Consider the following 25,977-nt stretch of genomic DNA (forward strand, 5'->3'; position numbering starts at 1 on the left):
AAAGGAGTGGGTCAGTGCTATGAAAGAAGAAATTGTTTCAATTGAAAGAAACAAGACCTGGACTCTAGTCGATCTCCCTCAAGGACGAAAGCCAATCGGACTGAAGTGGGTGTACAAAGTAAAAGGAGATCCAAGTGGCAGAGTTTCAAAATACAAAGCTAGGATTGTGGCAAAAGGGTATGTACAGAAACAGGGGATCGACTATGAAGAAGTTTTCACACCAGTTGCTAGAATCGAGACAGTGCGAGTCATTCTAGCACTTGTAGGGTCAAATGAATGGTGGGTACACCATCTCGATGTGAAATCGGCGTTCTTAAATGGGAAACTGGAAGAGGAAGTATACGTAACACAGCCTGAAGGTTTCGAGAAAGGAGGTGAAGTAGGAAAAGTGTATAAGCTCTTAAAAGCCCTTTATGGGCTTAAACAAGCTCCCAGAGCTTGGAACGCATGTTTAGACAAGCATCTGAAAAGTTTGGGGTTCACTAGATGCTATCAAGAGTACTCTGTGTATACAAGAAAGAAAAGTGGGAATACCTTGATCGTGGGGGTATATGTAGATGACCTCCTAGTTACTGGAAGTTGTGCTAAGGATGTTGAAAATTTCAAAACAGAAATGAAAGGTAAGTTTGAAATGAGCGATCTTGGCCTATTGACCTACTATTTGGGAATAGAAGTTAATCAAAATGAAGAAGGAATAACTGTGAAGCAGGAATCGTATGCAAAGAACATCGTTCTTAAAGCTCGTATGATGGAGTGTAATGCAACAAGAATTCCTATGGATCACAAGCTGAAGTTGCGTAAGGATGAGGAAGGAGAGTTGACAAATCCCACTAAATATCGAAGCATAGTAGGTGCTCTCAAGTACTTGACACACACACGACCCAATCTCTCTTTCTCTGTTGGAGTAATCAGTCGCTTCATGGAGAAACCAACAACAAAACACGCCCAAGCTATGAAAGCTATACTCAGGTACATCAAAGGTACCTTGAACTATGGCTTACAGTATAAAAGAGGAGATAGAAAAGTCATCCTCACAGGATACTCAGACAGCGATTTTGGCAAAGATATGGAGGATGGGAAAAGCACTGGTGGTACAGCGTTCTATATGAACGGAAATTTGGTGACTTGGTCTTCACAGAAGCAACGAAGTGTGGCTCTGTCATCGTGTGAAGCAGAATTTATGGTAGCAACTCAAGCAGCTTGCCAAGGAATTTGGCTTAGGAGATTGCTTACAGCAATAACGGGACAAAAGGTACCTCTAGTGGAATTGTTGGTAGATAACAGCTCTGCAATTGACTTAATGAAAAACCCAGTGTTTCATGGGTGCAGCAAACACATAAATATTAGGTACTACTTTATTCGAGAATGTGTTGAAACAGGGGAGATCACAGTGAGCCATGTATGTGGTACAAAACAAAAGGCAGACATTCTTACAAAGTCAATGGCACGAGTCAAGTTTGAGGAAATGCGAAGTTTGATTGGAGTTATTTCGATCAACAAGATTCTGAATTAGGGGGAGAATGTTGGCTTAATTCAGAAAAGTTATCATTTTATTATGCACGTTATGTTTTACTTAGGAATAAAGAACTCGTCATATGTAATACCGAGTCTCAAGCAAGTAGTTTGTTTCCTAGTATTTCACATTTTTTTTGGTTTAAATCCCTGGCAATGTAATCATTGTAACGTGATCTCATTTTTCTTCATCCCATAATACACAAAGCATTTGCCCAGCTCTCTCTCTCTCTATTACTCCATACTCTGTTCCTCCTTAATTTTGCTTGCAGATTGGCACCTTGAAGAACCTGTCAAAACCATCACGGTATAACGTCCAAAAACGATGAAGGGGGGGGGGGGGGGTTTGTGCGTTGTAACGCCTAAAATCGTCCCAAGGGCATTGGCCATACCCACCGCTTTTAACAAAATTCCTTACTATAAAAGGAACTTTTGTAATCCCAAAACACACCCTAATTTTTGCTGCAAATTTTCATGTGGGAAAGCAGCGAGACCTCACCGCCATGGAAATCGTGGAAGAAGTACAAAATCAACCTACAATTTCCAAAAAACGTATGAAGTTCAAAGAAATCGTGGAGGAGAGGGGAGAAGATCGAGTCAGTTCGTTACAAGATTGCTTGCTTCTTGAAATCCTCTCTCGTTTACCCTACACAAAAGACGCTATTGGAACAGGTACGCTCTCGAAGCGATGGAAACATCTCTGGATTTGGGTTCCTTCTCTGATTTTCAGTGATCATAATCTTCCGTCGTGGAAGTTCTTTTCGTTCGTCAACAAAACCCTAACTCAATGTCGCCAATTGAAGCTCAAAAAATTCGAAGTGTCTATCTTTTATGATATACATTCTGGATCGCAACTCAACAATTGGATTCATTATGCTATAAGACGAAACGTTGAAGAGCTTAATTTAATGATACGTAATGTGGACGTGAGAGATAAGTTTCTGTTAGATCAATGTTTCTTCAACAGTTCATGTTTTACAGATCTCACATTAGAAGGCTGCATGTTGAATCCATGTGGGGCTATTAGTTGGAAAAATCTTAGGAGTTTGTGGATTTGTGAAGTGCATTTAAATGAAGATCTGATTGAAAATATAATAGCAGGGAGTCCTGTATTGGAAACTTTGATGTTTGTGAAGTCGTGATGCATGCTAGAATGTGTGTATTATTGTGATTGTAAATCCGTAATCCGAATTAATAGGTTTTGTTTTGAATGCATACAAGAATGGTTGGAGGTAATGCTTGATATATCTATTCTGTTTTGTAATGGTTTGATGATTTTGTATACATCTTGCAAGGTATGCCTTCTAAGGTTGTGATTGTAGGCTTGTCGCTTTCATCCACAAGCCTTGAGGTGAATACTCTGCACATATTATTAAGTAGTTTATCTGATGATCTGAATGGGATCTTACTGTTTGTATGTTCAAAGTTTCAATTATCATTATAATCTTATATTAGACTAAACAAAGGATAGATAAAAGAAAAAAAAAAGGAGAAATAGCCCTTCAATTGAATTTATAATTATGTTCAAGCATTTTGTTATTGTGAATTATTTTCATCTCTTTTTGTAGAGTTTACTTGTTTGGTTGGTCTTGTCCTGTATTTTTATAAAAGTACTATTCTTAATAAAAATCACAATAAATAATATAAAAAAAAGACATTAAAACAACGTGCATGGTCTAGGGATTTAAATTGGTCCGGAACCGAAAACTAATTAAGGACTAAATGGGGAGCCGAGTACTGAACCGAGTACTGGACTGAATAGCATTAACTGGTTCTGGTTCTAATACAAAATGTGCTATCTAAGGCGTTCAGAATCGGAACCGGCCCGAACTGGACCGAACTGAAAGAATCGAAAGCCAAAAATGATGGATTGGGGGAATTAGACTGAATACCACTAATCAGTTGTTCGGTTTTTTGGTTTTTTTTTTCTTTTTCATTTTTTAATTTATAACATCATTGCCCGATCAAGTCCAAAAAGCCCATTGGATATGTTTCCTTCTTTTTCCTTTAGTCTAGTATTGAAACGTGAATTTTATGGGGTTAATGATGCTTAGAAGTGGTAAACATTATGTTATAACCTTTTGGAGACTCATACTTCTTTGCTTACATGCATGACTGAAGATGTAGTGTATAAATGATGTAGTGTGTAAATGATGCATAACATAATTTTTACTTACAAAACCATTTTATATATAACTGCCAAATTTTGGAAACTAAAACTGCCATTAAAATCCTCTAATTAACCTCCTAAATAAGATTATGAAATTTAGAAAATAAACAATCCATATATTTTGTTACTAATTGTGAGACCCATGTATTACATGGGTTTATATATATATATATATATATAATGGTCTAAATATTTGAGGATTTTGAATTTATAAGAAAATAAGAAAAATAATGAATTATTATAATGTAATGTTTTTTATCTTTTAAATTTAAACAAATAATTTAAATAAATAAATAATGAGCTTTAATTTTAAGAATTTTGAAATTAAAAAGTAAATTCATTAATGATATTGATATCTATTTCTTATTACACTAGGTGTGAGACACATGTATTACATGAGTTTATTTAAAAAAAAATTAAATATGAAATTTTAACAATTTGAAAAGTTTGAATTTATAAGAAAAATTCGAAAAAATTTAAATTATTAAAATTAATGAGGCTTTAATACATTGAATACATTACATATATAAACACTTTCTAATTAATACCTTGCATATATTACCTTACATATTAAATGTGGAATTTTAATTTAATAAAATAAAAAATACAATAAAATGATAAGTGGAAAATAAAAAACAATAAATTTTTTTAAAAATAACATGTTTCCAAATGAAGCAGAAGAGGATATGTAACAAAAAGATTTTGATTTATTAAGGAGGAATTATTGCAATTATTACATTAAAATATTATATAGAATTTTAAAAAATAGAAAAACTTATAAAATAACATGTGAGAAAAAATTAATTTAAAGTAACCACAAAATTACATTTGGAAATTAAATGAGAGTATAACAAGTGACAAAAAAACCTTTATTTATTAAAGTAGATAAAAATATTATGTGGAATTTAGAGACCCACGTATTACGTGGGTTAATCTTTTTTTTTTTAAAGTTAAATATAAAGATCAAAATATTTAAGAACTTTGAATTTATAAAAAAAAATAAGAAAAATAATGAATTATTATAATGGAAATATTTTTTATATTTTAAATTTAAACTAATACTTTAAATAAATAGAAGAAACTAATGAACCTTAATTTTGAGAATTTTGAAATTAAAAAATAAGTTTATTAATGAAATTGATATTCATTTATTACTACATTTATTACAAATTATTACGTTAAAATATTATGTGAAATTTAATAAAATAGAAAAACTCATAAAATGATACGTGAAAAAAATTAATTCAAAATAACCACAAATAATATTTGGCAAATTGAATGAGAGTGTGACAAGAGGTAGAAAAAAGACCTTTTATTTATTAGAAATGATTAAAACAAAATTAAAAAAAATAGAAATTGCATGTAAATTGGGTGAAGTGAACCACTTATCTGATTTCTAACATTATATCGTTTCGTGTACTTAAATGTTTTGCATACCATATATTCTACTTCTAGATGCATAATATTTAATTAATAACTTTTTATAAAACAATGCTGACCATAATTTCCATTATAAGGATCAAATTACCGGTTTGACCGAATTGCTTCTTTTTTTACACATCATATTTATTTTACATCATTTCAATTCTTATAAATATTGAAGCATGTCTTAATACATTTCTACAATAGCATAACACTTATAGTATGATTGACATTATTGATCACATTTTTGCCCCATTTTGCTACTACTTTGTAAAGACTTGATCATTCTAACTAATCATAAGAACTTAACCATAACATAACATAACGTTTATACGGTTATATGTACATTTAGATATTCGTTGTTCAATGAGTGAGAGATTGTTAGATATTTTGGCGACTACTAATAACCGTATATAAATAATTTTATCATTAAATTCGAAACTGATATGAAATATTATATAAAATTGTTGAGGAAATGATTTTAAATAGTATATAAACTTTAGATAGTGTTTATCTTGTGGGTTGAATTCTCAGTTCACTCAAACTCTTTTAAATGCCAAATATTTCTCATATTAAATTATATCTTCATCTATATAAACACATTATGAGAAACATATCAAACATAAAAAAATGCACACAAAAAATTTGTGAGTCTTCTTACTCAAAGATTTAGAGAAAGTATTTAAGATCAACTAGAAACCCAACTTTGCTTATTAGATCCAACAATCTCTTTTGACAAGTACAACAATCTCAATGGAAGCAAATATGTAATCTTCATTCTTATTTAAGTTTCTTTTAACCAAATTCGAAATGTTAAGATCCAAATTTTATGCTTTCATGTTTTAATATACTTATTAAAATTTACTAACACTTATATCCATCAAAAAATCGGGTTACCATTGTTTCCACTTTTAACAAAGCGGGCCAACCACTACATGAATCTTAATTTCTTGGGAAACGAATGTCGATACTTCTTGAAGGTTTTCCTTCAGTTTATTTAACTTAGAAACTTTTCATTAGGGGTGAGCAAACCCAAACCAAGAAACCGAAAAACCGACTAAAACCAACGAAACCGAAACCGATGGTTAGGGTTTGAACTTTTTCTAGAAACCGAAAAGTCGGGTTCGGTTTCGGTTTTTACCTAGAAACCAACCCATCTAACCCAAGAAACCGACCCATACTTAAAACCGACAAACCGCCCCACGAAACCGATCCATCCAACCCAAGAAACCAACCCATACTTGATTGTGTTTTTGTTGTAATAGATTATTTGAGGCTTTGGTTGTAACTTATAATAGATTATTTGGTTATAAGACTCATGTTTCTTAAAGTATTTAACTTCAATTTGGTGTTTTTTGAAGTATTTAACTTCTTGCTTTATTTTTGGAAAATGGGTTTGAACCCAAAACCCATGGGTTTAAACCCAGAACCCGTCAATGTATGGGTTGAACCCAAGAAACCAAAAAACCGCCCAAACCGACCTCAGAACCCAAGAAACCGAACCGATCAGAAACTGATCCTATTGTGTTCTGAAAACCAGAAAACGACCATTTATGGGTTGGGTTGGGTTTGGGTCCAAAACCGACCCAAACCGACCCATGCACAGCCCTACTTTTCATTAATATCGATCGTGTCTCATTTGTACAAAATCAGCCTTGGATCACAAGTTAGATGTTCTGTAATTGTCTAATTGTTTGTTCAATGGATAAGCTCATGATATCCCACAACTCGGATGTGTTTTCTCTTTTGACATATAAACTTCATATACTTATATTTAACATATAGTGTTTCTCGAAGTCAAATAAGTCCAAATTAACTAAAGTTCATTGATTTAGGTTGGAACCTTATTAGATATTTTGCTGGTGTCATAGTCATGATTGATCAATATAGCTTCATCACTGTTTTTATTCTTAAAAGGTCTTTCAAACATTCATGGTAATCAATAATTAGAAACTAGCACAAATATAGAAAAAATTAAAATTCCAATCTGTTACGCGTTGTGACGACATTAATGTATGTAAAAAGTAGTAAAACATAAGGTAGCTATGTACATTTGTTAATTATATGTTGAATATATACAAAAACTTAGTAACCGAAGGTACTACCATAACATCCCAAAAGTTACTAAGTAAAAATTTCATTTTAAAAACCAACAGAAACTCATTTCAAAACCCATCAAAACGTAATAATGTATAAAATAGTTATCATAGTACAAATCATGTCAGAAAATGCAGAATGCTAGTGGATGTGGTGCGATTATGCTGGATCATTCCCTTTCGAACTAGAAGTACCTAAAACCATAAACATGAAACTTTAAGCACAAAGCTTAGTGGGTTCCCCCAAAATACCCCATACCATACATAATAGGACAAAACTAATCGGGTCTATTTCACCCCCATTTAGTCTATTTCAACCGATAATGAGTCTAGTTTACCCCCTTCAGTCTCTTTTAACCCGTATTGGGTTTATTTCACCCCCTTTAGTGTCTTTCAATCGGTACTGGGTCTATTTCACCCCTGCAGCTAAGCATACAATCATATCAGTAAGATTGACAAAGACAACAAGCACATACATGCATATCAACAAATGTCACAAAGATAACTATCATCCTACAACATAATCCAATGCTCAAACACCGGGTTTCATCAAAAGGTCCATTCTTTGGACCTGAGGAGGTCCAAAGCTCCATCAACTTAGATCTAAACTTCTATAAGGAAAGTTGGAAGCTTTATACTTTCTAGGGTTTGCAAATAAGCTGGAGAACTTGGATCCAAAAGCTCTTCCTTGATCAATGAGACTCCAATATGATCACTCCTCTCCAAGAACACTAAAATACACTCCAAAATGGTCTTACAAGCTCCAAGCACACTCAAAAGGATTTAGGGTTTCGTAGCAGCTCTTCAGGGTGAGACCGAGGCTGAATCTTGAGGGTATAAGGTTCCTTATATAGTGACACACCCTAAATTAGGGTTTTATGGACTCTAGATGTACGTTGGGCGTACGCCAAAAAGCAACCGCGACCATTTACCTTTATATGTTGGGCGTACCCCAGCCTTACAATTGGCGTACTTGCCCGTTTGCCACTATGCATGCATGGTTCTTCTTGCCATTTATTTCCATTAGGGGTCATTTATGTCAATAACTTCAAAGTGTCATAACTCCTTCGTTCCAAGTCCGTTTACGATGAACTTTATATTCAAGAAAAGGTGGCGAGAAGCCCTATGCCTCTAGTGATGCACCCCGATCCAAAATCTCTCGAATAAATACTCAAAACCCATAAAATACCGAAACGCCCTAGCTTTGGCCTCTGAAATCCATAAACGTATATTTTCAGAACAAGGTGTTACGATGTGTTTTCTCCCGAAAACATTAAAAAGTGGGGTCTTGAAACTCACTCTAGTAGCATGATTTTATGTAATCTAACTAGAAACGATCAGTGGTTCGAGATCGTCGGGCTCGGAATGCGAAATGGCCACAACAAACGAAAGAGAAGGAAGAGATTTAGGTGTAATAAGCCTTGGGGCCGAATTGGATATTCATAGGCTGATTTTTGGCCTCTCACGACATGAACCAAGCGTGCCCACATCGTGAGCTCGATCTTGATCACTTCGCAGACCCACTATTTGGTCCCTAGCTTTGGATGGTGTCCCTTTGACTCACGACATGAGAAAATCCTTGCTCACGTCGTTAGCTTTTGACTTATCACTCTGTAGATTTGCCATGTGTGTTCTAGCTCCGAAATGTGTCGTTTTGACTCCTCGCATCGTGAACATCTATGCTCACGTCATGAGCTCAGTCAGATTAGGGTTTCTGACACATGTCACGCTCTCAGACAGTTGTATCTTTGGAAGGTCATAACTTTTGCATACGAACTTCGTTTTTGATGTTCTTTATATCCACGTTTAGGTATTTACGAGTATTGCAACTCTATTTTAGAATCCAATAGCTAATTCTAAGTCTATTTTAAATTCCTTTTATTATATAGATTCATAGTGTTAGGGTTTATCATAACTTCTTCACATGAAGTCAGATTTAGATGTTCTCTATATTTTTGGAATCGTATGGATGTATACTTTGAGTTGTATCATAAAGTATGTATTAAAGTTCATATTTATATTAGAATTTATCATGAACTACATAATAAGTTTATCAGATTGCTAGTTTAACAAAATCACATTACATGATTGGCATAATCACATGTGATTGTTATTAACCTATTTTGACTGGTGTTACAAAAGTCAATGAAAGTCAAAAGTCAAAGTCAATGGTCAAAGTTGAATCGCCATGTCGTGCCCCACCCCCCCAATGACAAAACAAATGCGGTTTCCCCAGTCGCCATACTATGGGAACTGGATCAAAAACGTCTTAATGAGTACAGTCGAATCCTCCAATAACAAAGGTTCCAAGGTCCAGATCTGATCATTTCTAATGCCAAAATGGATAAAGTTTCAACATGTATCCCTTGAGACCTACCAAGAGGTCTAACTCTTAATTCTTAGATCCAATAAGGCTAAAAATAGCAATGACTTAATCAAGAAGCACTTAATCCCTTATGTCTCAAGCTTGTTTTCTCTAGAAAAGCTTATAACGTTAAAACAAACATAAAAGTCGGTGTTTTATAGACATGCATGTCCAATGCATGTCTTGAACCCATATTAGGTCAAAATGAGAGTTCATGACCTAAATCCATGCATGTCCAATGCATGTCTTGAACCCATATTAGGTCAAAATGAGAGTTCATGACCTAAATCCATGCATGACTTCAAAATACAACCAAACTTTTGATCCAAGCCATAAACTACACTAAATGTCCCATAGATTCATAAAGTTCCAAACTTTATGAGATCCCACCATTCTATCTACCTAGAATAAGAAGATTATGGGACAAACATCAAGGTCTAAAAACCTGACATGATAAAAATCGAGTATATGACACTTATAAAGGTCCAAAAGAATGCCAAGATGAAGAATCGAAACTTGCTTGTTGGATCTTAGCTTACTACTTTCTCCTTCTTCCTTCAATAGTTTCCAAGAACACCAAAAATAGCTTCAAAAATGGAGGAAAGAGATTAGTGTTTCTTCAAGGCTTGAGGAGGTTGAGGATGTAACACTTACGAAAAACACAACAATTTTAAAAATTTCATATCAACCCACTGCCATAAAAATGTTTACAAACCATTGTTTTTCCAAAATACTTATAAAATATCAGAGTATCCCAAAATCATAAAGCCTATAAACAAAGGATGTGCACGGTCACGCCTTAGCTTTTCCACGATCATCTGAGGCACCTGAAATAATAAACTAAAACTCTAAGCTAAAGTTTAGTGAGCTCCCCTAAATTACTACCGCATAACATATGACAAACAATAGTATGTTCTAGGTCCACAACTAACAGTCTGGATTACCCCTGAACCTACAGTATGAGTCCGGATTGTCCTTGGCCCACAACTTATATCTGGCTTGCTCCCAAGCCCACAACATAAGTCTGGATTACCCTCGAGTCCACAACTTATGTATTGCTTGCTCCTGAGCCCTCAGTATACCGGTCCTCAACTCGTATCTGGAATGCTCCCATGTTTGTTGGTTACAGCACAAAGTAGTACAACCTCAACACAACCCAATATGTCGACATATAATAGATAACTATAACTATATATATATATATATATATATATATATACACACACACACACACATAATCATGCAGGCAAACTCACAGGTGGTCCTACAGACCACTAAGCATAGCATCATACTATCACATAATAGGATAAGTAATCTAATGGGCCGACCTTGGTGCCTTAGACCCATTAGTATAGTGAGGAAGATTCACCTCATAAACTGGATAAAAGCTGATGAGTTCTCAGCTCTAATCAACACATATCCCAACCAAATAACCAACCTCAGTCAAAATCCTAAAATACCCAAAATGCCCTTAAGGTCAAACTTGGTCAAGTTCATGATTCGTTGGTCACGTCGTGGCCTCTAATGGTCACATTTTGACCCATTAAGCCCCAAAATAGATGAGGACCGACATCCTCACGTCGTGACATCCAGGGCATCACATCGTAAGGACCTCCATAAATAGAAATTCTTAAGGAAGTTCTCAATCCTTTTTGCCAAGTAACAAAATCTTCCCTAGAGCCGTAACCACTCTAGAGCATCATAAAAATCATGGTTTTTCGGACATCCATGTCCAATGCATGACCCAAACACTACTAAGTGCAAAAATGAGGAAATAATACCAAATCTTCATGCAAGAGTCATAAAACTCCGCCAAAATCCAGATCTATTACTTATAATGCTCGAGAGACATTAGAGATCCAAAAAGTTGCTAACTTTATGGATTCCAACTACTATTTCACCATGGGAAAGAAGGATTTAATAATAAAAACCTAGATCTAAGCTTATAGACTCATAAAACAAGGAACTTCAAATTCACAAAGGCTCCAAAATGTGAAAGGATGCTTTTTGGGAAGACTTGAATGCATAAATGATGGTCTAGATGCTCTTTTTCTTATTCTTCTTGACTAAGATCACCCAAAAATGAGCTCAAGATCAAATATGAGTGCTAGGATTCCAAAGAGAGGTGCAAGGAGGTGATGGGGCTGAGGGTGTGCTAATCCTAGCCCTTATGTACTTTAAAAACAGGGCAAAACCCCCAAAATTAGGGTTTCATCTTGGACTAACCTCACGTCGTGAGCCAATATATTCTCACGTCACGAGGCCCAAAATGAAACGCGACTGCACTAGCCTCCTCACGACGTGACATTTAAGAACTTACATCATGAGCAGGGTTAAATCTTGAATTTTAAAACATAGAAGTCCCTTACCTGAACTGATGTTATAGAAGATGAGCTAACCCTAGCCACCTCATTCCTTTAAAGAGGGTGCAAAACTAGAAAACTAGGATTTGCCATTAGGTGGCTGTCATGATGTGGCCACATGTTGCCACACAGTGACGGCTAAAATGAAACACGCATTATAATCTAGACTCTCCATGTCGTGGTGGTCCTTAACCACATTGTGGCAACACTAAATATGTCGAAAAATATTAAATATAAAGTACCACAAAAATCCGGATGTTACAAGTACACTTGTTTTTTTGCAATTACATGATGTAGTTAGTTTTTTTACATACAAAAGGTGCTAGCTTAATTTTTTACATAAAAAGGTGCTAGCATAATTTTTTTACATACAAAAGGTGTTGCCTCTTTTCATTATTTAACCACGGTGTCTTCTAAGAACTTACATCATGAGCATGGTTAAATCTTGAATTTTAAAATATAGAAGTCCCTTACCTTAACCGAATGTTATACAGGATGAGGTAACCCTAGCCACCTTATTCCTTTAAATAGGGTGCAAACCCAGAAAATTAGGATTTGCCATCAGGCGGCTGTCACGTTGTGGCCACATGTTGCAACATTGTGGCGGCTAAAATGAAACACACGTTATAATCTAAACTCTCCATGTTGTGGTGGTCCTTCACCACATTGTGGCAACCCTAAATATGCTGAAAAATATTAAATATAAAGTAACTCAAAAATCTGGATGTTACAACTACACTTGTTTTTTGCAATTCCAGGATGTAGTTAGTTTTTTTACATACAAAAGTTGCTAGCTTAATTTTTTACATAAAAAGGTGCTAGCATAATTTTTTTACATACAAAAGGTGCTGCCTCTTTTCATTTTTTAACCACTAGTGTCTTCTGATAGAGATGTATTGCTTTTCCCTGCCAAAATGTCTCATTTGGTATGCCTCAAAAAAGTTGATATCCTATCTGTGACCTTTTCTTTTGTCTATGCAAGGGCTCATTTTCTATACATCCGCCAAAGGTATTTTGAGTATTTGTTTTAGACAAAATTGCAAAAATGGTCCCTGTGGTATGCATTTTTTTTGGGGTTTTGGTCCAAACCCCAACTTTTTTGGTTTTGTGGTCCTTTTGGTCATGTTTGTACTTAGATTTGGTCCCTAGTAAAATTGAAATGACTAAATTGCCCTTATTAGATTTATTTTCTATTTTCTTTTTTATAAGTATTTTATATATATTAAATAAAGACTCTCTCTCTCTCTCTCTCTCTCTCTCTCTACACCAGACAAGCCTTCATCTTTCCTCTTTCAAACCTTAATTCCTTGTCAAAATTGAGACCCAAAAAATCGCGATTTACTCATATACACAATCGAGAAATCGAGGTCATCAACTAGTGGTTGTTCATCATCTTCTCCGTCGCCTGCAACTTCGCGAGTAACAGCGGCAATACCTCGAGATCGGAATCCAGGAAGCGTGGTTTTGGGGAAGCAGAAGTTTAATCTGAGCGAAGTAGAAGAAGTAGAGGAGGAGCGCGTTTCTTGAAAAGGCGGAATGAAGACAGAGCTTGAAAGAGCTTCCATGGAGCAAGAACAAAAGATTATATAAAGAGGAAAGGGGTTATAGTTTGGTGAAGGTTGGAGTAGACATGATCAGGTGGTTCACTGAAAACTAATTGGGAAAGTAGTACCTTTGTTCTTCATTTTTCTACAGCCTTGGTGGGGTTGATTGGGGGTGGAACAAGACACATCAGGTGGTTCTTATTCTTCAATTTCGTTTTATCCATCCCCTAGTAACAGAATGAGATGGTGGTGATTCGTTACTGCTGTGAATAACGGTACTAGGTTGACGTAGGGATGGTGCTGGCGAGCCTCAATCAGAACAGTGGGTGAAAAAAAACGATCCCCTTTGGTCGGTGGGTGGATTTGTGTGTCACTGTCGATTTGAATTAGATTTTTTGTTTGGTATTCAAATGTATAATCAGAAACTTTCTTCTAGGTTTGGTCTGCAAAAAATATGAGATTGTGAAGAGGCTGCAAGTGGTGGAGGAAAGAGCTCCGGCAGAAACAGTGGGGTGGGGATGGTGGTTTCCGATGGGGAAAGAGGTGGTGGCAGTGGTGATGCTATGGTGGAGTAATGGTGGTTAAAGGTGGAGAAATGAGAGGAGGGTAAGGGAGGTTTTACGGATTTTTGAAGGAGAGACAGAAGGGCCCAAATTAATTATTTATTTTCTTTTTCATTTAAGTTAAATAGCAAAAACAATAAAAAATATACCAGAAGGGCATTATAGTCATTTTAATTTTACAAGGGACCAAATTCACGTACAAACATGGCCAAAAGGACCACGAATCCAAAAAATTCGGGGTTTGGACTAAAACCCCAAAAAAATACATACCACAGGGACCATTTTTGTAGTTTTGTCTTTGTTTTATGTAGTACAAAAGAAAAGGTGCTCCATTCGTCCCAAATTTATAGTCCATATTTCATTTTTGGTTGTTCAAAAATAATTATCCACTTCTAAAAATAAATATCATTTTTACCAAAATACTCATCATTATTAGTTGAACTACAATGCAATTAAATACAACTATCATAGAATTAAATGCAACAAAAGGGTCTAATTGTCATTTCATTTAATAAAGTTAGTGATCATTAATGTTTCTTTAATCTGTATGTTTTTTTCCTATGGATAATAATTCTAGGATGGAAGGAGTATGTAATAAGCATATATATATATATATATATATATATATATATATATATATATATATATATATATATATATATATATATATATATATATATATATATATATATATATACTACCTTATAAAAGAAATCTTACTATTTCTATAAATACAATCAATATAATAATAATAAATTTTTAAAACGTTCAAGTCTTTAAGCTTAAAGTACAACCAATTATTAATATAATAATATTATAATATATATCTTACAAATGATAATGCTAGGGATACAAGTATTAAACACACATTTAAATTAGTATTTCCTTATTTTTAGGGATTGAATTAGTATTTTCATCAATTTTGACCCAACTTGTACTCCTAAAATATATCTTCTATGGTATCTGGTGCATTCGAAATCGGAAACACTTCTTTTTGACAAATCGTTTGAAATTTAAAAGCTCATTCAAATTGGAGTTCCCTAATTTTTTGCATAAAATATAGTTGACTGGAGATTAATTCAAATCTTCATCTCCTTTTCCTCCATGGAATCCACCACCACAATATTTTTTGGTTTTGGCATTGCACTTTTTATTTTTGTGAAACCGATCGATAATGATGCAAGTGTTCTTAGAAATATAACATGTCTCCGAATGAATTAATATATATATATATATATATATATATATATATATATATATATATATATATATATATATATATATATATATATATATATATATATATATATATATATATATACACCTTACGAAAGATGTAGTTTCTTTGCTGTTGTTTTGGGATGCGGTGTCATAGGTTCTAGTGTTGGCTGTGGTATATCTTTGTTAATTGTGTCATCTATTTTCATAGCAATCTTGAAGACTGTACTTTTACCTCGAATATCATGTATTTATGGAGGAATAGTGTTGGGATCTGAAAATCCATGTGTGATGACCAATGTTTACAACTTTTGTAAACCATTTGCGTCATGGCTTCATTAAAGAATATAGCCCTTGCGTGTGAACTTTCATCGGAAATTGTTGTGTTTACATAGTACCCAATGATTTGAAGACTTTAATTGTTAGAATAATGGGTGTTGTTAGAAAACAATACAATTTAAAAATGTATTTTCATTTTGGAATGGAGTTTACATGAAAAGTGGTTCAGGAACATACATGTGGTCTTCACAAACGAAATTGTGGGGTCGTAGGTTTTTTTTGGAATAATTTCTTTAGACAACGTGGACATGTAACATAATACCACTTAAGGTGTGATGTGGTTTCAGTTACGCTTTTTGTGCATGTAAACTTGTTTTTCTAAATTTAATAAGCATACCTTATGCAAAATATTCGAGTAATGAAGTGATAGCCTCTAACAACAATAGTAATAAATTGTCTTATACCATTGGATCTTGCTTGAATTATTTAGTATTTCACGAATGGGAAGTATTGTTTGACTTTTTTGTATATTTGAAGCTTGTTTCATCTGACTGAATCTGTAATTAAACAGAGACGTATTTTATGTTGGTGAAATATGTTCTTTTAGGTAAAGGATACGCGGTTACCTTTCAATGAAACTCTATAAATTTGTGATGGGTGGATTGAGAACTACAAATGTCACTTCCGTAGCTTCTAGCTGCAAGTTTTTTGTTACAATCAATTGGTTTAAGTAAGGAGACTTAATTGTTTGTTGAGTAAACCAAAATTAGCAAAAAGATTTGTTATGTACTTTGATATTCGGTTACTAGTGCAGTGGTAACTGCTAGGTCTTTGCCGACTGCTTTGTCTTTTTATATGGAAAAACTGATAGATCCCAGAAAGTGATTTCTATATTTTTTTCAGATCCCAGAAAGTGATTTCTATATCTTTTTCACTGTTGTAAGATATGACGAGTAAATAACTGAATTTATTAGTATCATTTTCGTTTGGTAGACTCTGCTAATGGAGGTTACTGACCATTGGTCTTGTATTTTAACTTTTTTGTTTGACTTTCCTGATCGGATTATTGGAGGGACACTGTCTCAACACGGCCTATATAATATGCATATAAATGAATGAATTTGCCAATAATACTAGTTATTATTATTTGTGTGACGAACGAAATTGAAGTTGAACGCTAGCACATTACATTGTAATGGGAAAATGACTTACGAGCCCAACGAAGTGTTCAAACTGTTCAAGAAACCTCAATCATGTTTTGTTTGTTCAAGAAAATCCAACGAACTTGACATTTTGTATAAAAAAGCCTAACTAAGTTACACTTTTGTTCAACTTTATGGAAGTCAAAGAAGAGAAACAAATGATGTGGCTCATTAACCTATCGGGAAAATGACTTGTTAGAACAAAGTTTCCAAACCGTTTAAAAAAACCTAACAATGTTTTGTCAGATAAAAAAACCCAACGAGTTTAACCTTTTGAACAGACAAAACATGATTGAGGTTTTCTGAACGGTTTGTAAACTCCGTTGGGCTTGCAAGTCATTTCACACATTGTAAATTAAGGGTTTTTTCTTACCAACAAATGGTTTTGGATGTACTTTTCTTGTAGGAAACATCTCATATGTAGCAAAATCATAGAAGTAGGAGGGGATGCGTGGGTCACCAAGGCATACAAATGCGTCATGTTGGACCACTCTTCTGAAACCTCTGGATTGCTAGCTATCAGTTATGGTATAACATAGGTTCTCTTTTATTTTGGGTCTGTAGTTGCCTCTTTCTTAATTTGGGTCTGTAGTTGCCTCTATGGCCTCTCCCTGTAATAGATTCGTAGTAAAGCTGGAATATGTATGTTAAATAAGCATATGTATAGACGTGTAATGAGAGATATATGTCGATGTCTACAAACAAGTAACATAAATCTTTGTCTCCATTGTGTGCTTTCCATGTTTTGATAACTATGATTTGTAGTGGTATGGGTTCTTCGTGGGGTTTGACATCTGCGATCCAATACATTTTACTCTATACGAAAGGCATGATGCAGCAATAAGAATACTCTTTTAATCAGATGGTTAAGATGTAAAGGCAGCGATGAGTAGGAAATAGTAAGATTAGTGTATAAAATGTAGTAGGTTTAGTTTAATAAAAAATATACATTATCAATGGGAAATTGCAAATAGCATAAAATGGATATTTGACAATGGCTATTTCCCATGAAGTGTTTTATTTCATTACATAATACTCTACATCCTTACTATTAAGAACTATCGGCTTCTAATTTTTTAAACCGTCATTAACAATTGACAATTGTAAAGGTGTATTTCCAATTTATGTTTTGTCTCAAGAAAGATAAAAGTGGTTGTGATGTTGGGAAAATTTAGTGCTTTAATGTATCTTTTATCAAAAAGTATACATTATAAAATCATTATGTTGGTAACGACGGATGAGCTTTTAGGAGGAAACTGAAAAGTAATCTTTTTTTGGTACCCTGTGGTGTTTAGTGCTATAAAATAAGATTTACATGCATATGTTAATGTTAGTAAGATTTGCGGGTATTTGGCATGAAAATGGTTGAAATTTTACCTACCTGAAAGAATTGGTTGGATAATCAGCTTTTCAGTAGTAAGGCGTAATATGATGGAGATTTGTTGTTGAAGGAATACGAAGAAGCGAATAACCCTCATTTTCAAACGGTCTGAAACTTTAGTTCCTGAACATAATTATGAAGGATGAAAGTGAAATAACATCATAGTATAAATAAAAGAGTACAATAGACAGCTGAAATTGGACCAAAATTGTAACTGGGAAGCTATGAAAGTGACAAAGAAGTGAAGCCGAAGTAGTGAAGAATGGTAAAGACGATGGATACAAGCGTACAAAAACATTAAAGAATATGAATAATTATTTTTTTACATAGGCAAGTCGTGTTTGTATAGGAAAGAGGAGCAGAGAACTGACACTTTGAAGCAGAGATGCGCATGTATGGAAAAGGAAGAGAACTAGAGAAATACCAAATGAATATTTAGATAGAAAAGGAGGAAGCTATCCACTAGAATAAAAGAGGAATTTCGTTCCACAAAGAACACCGACTTGTATAAGTTTTATAACCAAAGGATCAAAAATGAAAATTAGGAAAAGTTGAAAGAGAGAAAAATCGAAAGAACGGGCCACCGACATTTCTATTTAGAATAGATTAGTATTTTATCCGCACGCCTTGAGGCGACAAAAATGGATTTAAGAGGTAGTAGAAAGTTTGTTGTTATTTGTTGAAAGTAGACGAAAATGTTGTTTCTATTTTCATTTTGTTTGAGCATATGCCTTCCGATACTACAAACACCATATTATGTAGAAAGAGTTATGTATATTCGTACATTCAAAAATGTTAAAAGTAGAAGAAAATGTTGTTTCTATTTTCATTTTGTTTAAGTATTTGTCTTCTGATTCTATATACACCATATTAAATAGAAAAAGTTATGTACATTCATACACTCAAAAATTAAGTTGCAGTTTCAGGAGGTACCACATAGAACGATTAGCTATAATTCTAGGATGTAGTTAAACACCACTATTTAAAAACATGAGGGGGTGAAAATGACATTGTAGAAGAGTAGAGGGTGGAAAATAAAAGGGGTGAAAGTGAAATTTTAAAAAACATAAAAGTTAAAAAGATAAAAATGATATTTTAAAAAGTAAAGGAGGAGAAAGCTTAATTTTTCAAAATAGGGATGGAAAATGTAGGTAAGTAGAAAGTTGAGGGGTGAATCAAATGGAAAATAAGAAAAGTGGAAGTTTTTCAAAATAGGGGTGAAAATATAGGTAGGCAGAAAGTTGAAGGGTGAAGAATGGTGAATACGAATAGAAAATAAGAAAATTGGAAGTTTTTCAAAATTAAGGGTAGAAAATATAGGTAGTCAGAAAGTTGAGGGGTGAAGTGTGGTGAATCAAATGGAAAGTAAGAAAAGTGCAAGGGAGGAAAAAAAAAAAAAAAAAAAAAAAAAAAAAAAAAAAAAGGCTACCGACTTTTCTATTTAGAATAATTCTCAGTTTTTATAGGGATTGAATTGTAACAAGTCAAAGTTTAGGGGCTAAATCAAAACTTCATTTCACAGTTTTGCATAGATTTACGCCTAATTTGAGTTTCCTTTCAAATTTTCGGGTGGGAAAGCAGCGAGAGCTTTGTTGACACCATGGAAATGGTGGAAGAAGGACAAAATCAACCTAAAATTGCTACAAAGCGGATAAAGTTTGAAGAAATCGTGGAGGTGGGTGGAGGAGATCGAGTCACTGCGTTGCCGGATTGCTTGCTTGTTGAAATCCTGTCTCGTTTACCCTCCACAGAGGACGCTATCAGAACAGGTACTCTCTCCAAGCGATGGAAACATCTCTGGACTTCGGTTCCTTCTCTCATTTTCGATGATGATAATCATCCGCGGCTGGATTTCGTTTCGTTAGTCACCAAAACCCTAAATCAATGCCACCATCAGAAGCTGAAGAAATTCGTAGTGTCTACCAGATATGATACTCGATCTGAATCGCAAATCCACGATTGGATTCGCTATGCTATAAATTGTAACGTTGAAGAGCTAAATTTAAAGTTATGGAATGCGGAAGTCATAGCCGATGAGTTTCTTTTAGATCAATTTTTCTTCATCAATTCATGTTTTACTGATCTTAGATTATCAGGCTGCATATTGTATCCAAGTGGGGCGATTAGCTGGAAAAATCTCAGGAGTTTGTTGATATCCGAAGGGAATTTAGATGAAGAATTGATTGGAAATATATTATCCGGGAGTCCTCAACTGGAAACGTTGGTGTTCAATGAATGCTATGGTTACAAGCGGCTTGATATTACTTCAAAGAGTGTTAAGAACTTGGTGTTCAGTGGATACTACTGGGTTCCTCCTGATGATGAATGTGATGATTTCTCCCATATTATTGAAATTAATGCTCCTAATATTTTATCCCTAACAATCAAAGGTGATTTGTTGCTGTGGAAGATTTTATTGGTAAATGTGTCTTCTTTAATCGAAGCCAACTTAGATTATACAATGCTTGGGCATCATGAGACAACAGAGTATTCACTTTTTGGGTATCATGCAACAACACTTAAAGACGAAGAAGAGATGCTTGAAGAATTTATACTAAACCTTTCCCATGTCAACGAGCTTAAAGTTGGAAGATCCTGTTCTAAGGTAATCTGTCTCTTTTAACAATTAATCTCTGTCTAAAGATCATATGATCATTAGCTTTAGTAGTATTTTTTTGATTATCAGATTTATCCATTCAAGTCACAATAGTCACTATCAATATGCACATCCAAACAGCCCTTAAACTCTAATAATTTGCAAAGATAATCAAACCATATATACATATTTCAGAGTTTGTGATTGCAACTTTTATTTTTGTTTGCTTTATTCTTTATTAATGCATACATGCATTGCATGGTTCTTCTTTTTGTTGTCTTCTCACTCGTATTTTTGTGTTGGTAGGTTGTGTCTCGTTTGGATTTTAATGGTTTTGTTTTTCCATCAAATATCAAGTTTCCTGATGCCACGTATGATTGGTCTGATAGTGATTCAATTGAAAGCAGAGATTGTGATTCAGTTGAAAGTGGAGATTGGTGATGCTTTGATTTCATGTTTATCTCTTGGAATATTTATGTTTTGTTTTTTTTTTTTTTTTTTTTTTTTTTTCTGTAAGATTTACTCTGTTCTGTTGGGTCATCTTCTTTGGGTTGTGTTGTGGATTATTTCTCTTATTTTAAAATATTGATTCAATGAATGTTTCATGTGTTCTTTCTTTATTTAGCTAATACATTATTAGTTGTTAAGATTTTACTTTTGTTTCGTTTATTTAATGGAATTAAGGAAATGACTTTCAGTGAGTTATATATGTATGTTTTGTCAAATTGTCTTCTTCATGGGACTATGATGATTGATTTGCATTCAAAAGGATTTAGGTGAAATTTCTTAAGACATGTATAAGTGGGAACATTATTAACTGGATCTTCACTTTGTTCTTTACATATAACATTAGGCCATTGTCGAGCTCTTGAATTGTTAAGGGTTTAATAGATTGCCACATCACATTAGTATACCACTTTTTAAACTACTCTTACCATTGAAACCACAAACGTTATCAAACTTCATATAGTTTAATGGATTCTTACATCATCATTTGTTTAATCATTTATCATTTTCTTATTTTGTATTTATCATTTTATAAAGGGATATATATACATTAATGTCTTAATTATTTCAACGATTTGAGAATAAATTAAACTTTATTTTTTTACAGTAAATTCCTGACTCCTAACTATCGACAATTTTTGACACTCTTACCATTTTTTGTCGGTTACCCGATAATTAGGATTTTATTGTCAAAGAAAAAGAGTTTAAGACTTTCTTGTTAAATTGTTGAAAATATTGGGACTTTAGTGTAGAGTTGGGTTTCCTTACAAACAAACAATTTTATCAACATCGTGAGATCTAATTCGTAGCCCAAGAACTTTTAATTGTGATTTTCGTCGCAACACTATTATTTTAATTACCATCATCATCTTTATCCTACTACAATCATGATAAGGGAAACAAATGCAAAAGAGAGAGAACGATAGAGGGTGAAAAGATTTGTAAAGCTTTTTTTCAATGTTCATCGCCAAATCTTGAACTAAAAAGAGGGGACAGATTGTATAAACACAAACAGCACATGCTTGTTTGTTTGAATGTTTGTTTGTTTGTTTTTTTTTTTTTTTTGTTTTTTTTAGTTCTCCATTATTAGGAGTGCAAAAAGCCAACACAATTCTGGTTCTTTATTTCTTTCTTGATTATCTCTATTTTTTTTTTCAATTCCGGTTTATTGAGATTAAAAAAAACTATTTAACAATAAACAAACATTAAAGATTTCAATAGGATCTAGCTGAACAAAACAAACAATAACTTTTATGTTTAAAGACTCACCATTAAATTTCTAACCAATAAATATATATATATATATATATATATATATATATATATATATATATATATATATATATATACACTAAAGTCCAAAAAATTTCAACAGTTTGGCAAGAAAGCAACACACCTTTTTTTTACAGTAAAGTTCGAATTCACGATTTGATAAGAAAGTCTTAAACTTTATTTTTTTTACACTAAAGTCCTAATTAACGGCTTACCTGCAAAAAAGGGTAAGCATGCCAAAAACTGCTAGTAGTTTGGTTAAAAAAAATAAAGTGTAGGATTTTCTTATCAAATCGTTGAAAATATTGGAATTTTAGTGTATATATCCCTTTTATAAATAAGTAAATATTACATAAAATTCTAACATTGCATTCATTATAAATTATAAATAAAAAAAATATTAAATTACAATTTACATTAAGTAAAATGTACGAAGCCTAAAAATATAAACCTAAAAATATATTAATTCAAAAGTATAAGGTTGCAATTGTTAAAAAGTCTTTCACATTGGGGTAATACAAAAAGGATCAAGTTTAAACGAAATGCAAGAGGCTGCAAGAAAGGATGTTGTGAAGACTTTGGTGTTCTTTAATCTCGTTTGATAATTGTATTAGTTCTACAAAGATCTTGGTAACTTAGAAAAATATATGTATAAACTATAACGTATGCATGGATTATATTTACATTAGTAGATCGTGGAAGAGGAAGGAAATGCACTTAGTCTTTTCATATGGTTGCACACTAGATGTTTGTTTTACATATCCGTAGATGTACATTATGTTCTTTCTCATTCAAATGAGCTTTATGTAAACAAAACATACATGAAACATTTTGAAATGCTTTTACAAGTACTAGTATCACCCCGTCTTCAAGACAAATATAAATAATTAGTTAAACAAGCATGATACCAAATAGGTGAAAATACCAAATAGGTGAAAACTGTGTACCTCCTGCCTATCTATTACGAAGGCATGGGTAAATGTTCCAAAAAAATGAGAACCAAAACCGGCGTAATGAAAAGCATTAAGGCTACAAAGAAGAAAGGGAAGAATAAATCCATTTGAAAAATCTTCCACTGTCGAACGGATGCAACTGCAATCATAGTACGACCTGTCATCATCCTTGCCACTGGGGAAAAGGTCTCTTCATAGTCAAAACCGTACTATTAGGGATACCTTTTTGCTACAAGTCTGGCCTTGTACCCTCAACAGATCCATCGACTTTTGTTTTTATCTTGTACACCCAACGAAAACCAATCGTATGTTTCCCAGGAGGAAGGAAACCAAATCCAATGTATGAGTCTTGTAACATATTGTTTTCGAGGTATTTCCATATTTATCCCTAAGTATGAGAATTAATTGCAATTTAGCCCTTATGTGAGAAGTTGTTGCAAAATGGCCCATAGTGGCATTTTTGTAATAATTGGGCGAAGCACATTTACACTGGACGTACATAGCGTATGCAGGGCGTACGTTCGAGAACCTCAAAACCTAATATTTTGGGTTTTGACCCTATATAAACATGATTAAATCACCAATGCTCATTCCCTTATCAGCCTCCAACCCTCATTTCGTCCATTTCAAACCCTAGTCTCCTGTGTGTTCAATTTGGAGCTTTAAATTTTGTGTTTTGGTGTCTTTGAAGCCAATAGAAGATTGAAGAACCACCTTGGAATATCAAGACCACATAGATCCAGAAGCACCTCACCTTCAAGCTTCATTTTGAGGTATAAATTTTTTAACTTGATGATCATATCTCTAGATCTTGATAATTTTAGAAGTCTATGCTTATTAGCCCCATAGTCTTGGTCTATTTGGGTATCAACTACCCTATACCAAATAAGTTGTCCTTTTGGATGTTTTAGGGTGGTTTGAGTGATAAAAGTGTTATCTTGGACCTTTTTTTTCCTCTCAATGCAAGTGTTGAGATGTCTTAATGGGATAAGAAGTTAGGGTTTTAGCTTTTGGGCACTTGTCAGCTATGAAATACCATAAAATTGGAAACTTTATGGTTAAGTACATTAGTTTTGGGCTAAATTTGGAATTTGGACGAAAGAGCTTAAAGAAGTAAGCTCTTAATATAAGGATTAAGTGAAGGCAACATACATTGGGTGTACGGAATGGTATGCTAAGTGTACTAGGTGAACATCATGTTTTTGGTCAATGAGTGAGTATACCCTACGTACAAGCTGAGTACACCCAATGTACTCAGCTATGTTGACCAAGTTTGACTTTTTTACTTTGGCTAAGTTTGATCTAAGCACATTTTGGGTATTTTAAGTGTTATTTGAGATTGGTCATTATTTGATGAATAGGTAGCCGGTTAAGCTGACATTTAGAGTTGTCTCCTGTTAACGATCATGTTTAGACTGAGAGGTGAGTTTTCCTCACTTTACTTGTGGGATAAAGGCACTAATGCCGGCCCACAGAGTCATGTATCCTAGTTAGAGGTTGTTGCTATGTTGCATTGAAATGTTAGAATTGAGTCCTGGTTTATAGGAGATTGTTATGCGGTAGTGATTTGTAGATCTGACTGTTTTCCTATTAACTGGTTATATGCTAGCTGTTATGTATATGTCGACATGTTATTGTTTGAGGTTGAGGCTTTATCGCTTTGAGCGTGAGCCAATAGACCGGGGTATTCTAGTCTGCTGACTAACTGGACCCAAGGGTATTCCATTTACTAACCATACCCGTTGTATAATGGCATTCTAGTCTGATGACTGATTGGACAGAGGGTATTCTAGTCTGATAACTCATTGGACCCAACATCAAATATTATATATGTTATGTTGTGTGGTTGTACCTTGGGGGAACTCACTAAGCTTTGGCTTATAGTTTCAGTTTATTGTTTTAGGTACTTCGGATGATTATGGCAAGATGAAGGCATAATCATACACCTCCTTCAATGATATGTTTTTGGAGATTTGATGTTACCTTGATCTTGGGAATATTTGTTTCTAGAATTTGATTTGATATGGTTCTGGTTTGAAAACAATTGTTTCTTTTAAATTAAAAATGAAAAATTTTATTATGAATTTTGGGATGTTACAAGTCTAATGAAGAGTAGTGAGTTCCTCAACCATAACATTTTGCCAATGTGGGTCTAATATAACTTCTCTTTATGATTCAGGTTCTAAAAGATGATGGATGCTTGCTATAAATGATGCAAATGGTCCTGAGTATGTAGAGTAAGCAAAATCTAGAAGCTTGGTGGACTTGATAGGACAAGTTAACCTCCTGAGGGGTGGTGGAGATGGGTCATCAATCTCAGCAGTCGAAGGGGCGAACTTAGGAATAGGAGGAGTTAAGGTACTCTCTAAAGAAGTGGGCGTTTCATGAACCGGAGGATCAGGTGGATTAGATGAGTCTTGAGCCTCTATATCCTCATCGAAAGGATCAATACGCAAAAGATCCAACTTTGTTACATTGTGGGTTGTAGAAGGAATCGAGTAGAAAGGGATATGTTCCAAAAAAATGACATGTCG

The 25,977-nt window shown here is 33.9% G+C and overlaps 2 protein-coding genes across 2 annotated transcripts; both read left to right on the forward strand.

Moving 5' to 3' along the window:
- The first annotated feature begins 2,015 nt into the window (after positions 1–2,015).
- On the forward strand, positions 2,016–2,654 carry LOC145006747 (F-box protein At5g03100-like). Its single transcript, XM_078965802.1, has one exon. The coding sequence runs from the start codon at positions 2,016–2,018 to the stop codon at positions 2,652–2,654; it is 639 nt and encodes a 212-aa protein (XP_078821928.1).
- Positions 2,655–19,677: 17,023 nt separating this feature from the next.
- On the forward strand, positions 19,678–21,331 carry LOC145005488 (F-box protein At5g03100-like). Its single transcript, XM_078964571.1, has 2 exons — positions 19,678–20,720; positions 21,018–21,331. Exons 1-2 carry the CDS (start codon positions 19,716–19,718, stop codon positions 21,150–21,152), a joined length of 1,140 nt encoding a protein of 379 aa, XP_078820697.1. The 5' UTR covers positions 19,678–19,715; the 3' UTR covers positions 21,153–21,331.
- The last annotated feature ends 4,646 nt before the right edge of the window (positions 21,332–25,977 follow it).

The sequence above is a fragment of the Lactuca saligna genome, chromosome 7 (assembly GCF_052625555.1).
Source record: "Lactuca saligna cultivar CGN05327 chromosome 7, ASM5262555v1, whole genome shotgun sequence".
NCBI classification, from domain to species: Eukaryota; Viridiplantae; Streptophyta; class Magnoliopsida; order Asterales; family Asteraceae; genus Lactuca; species Lactuca saligna.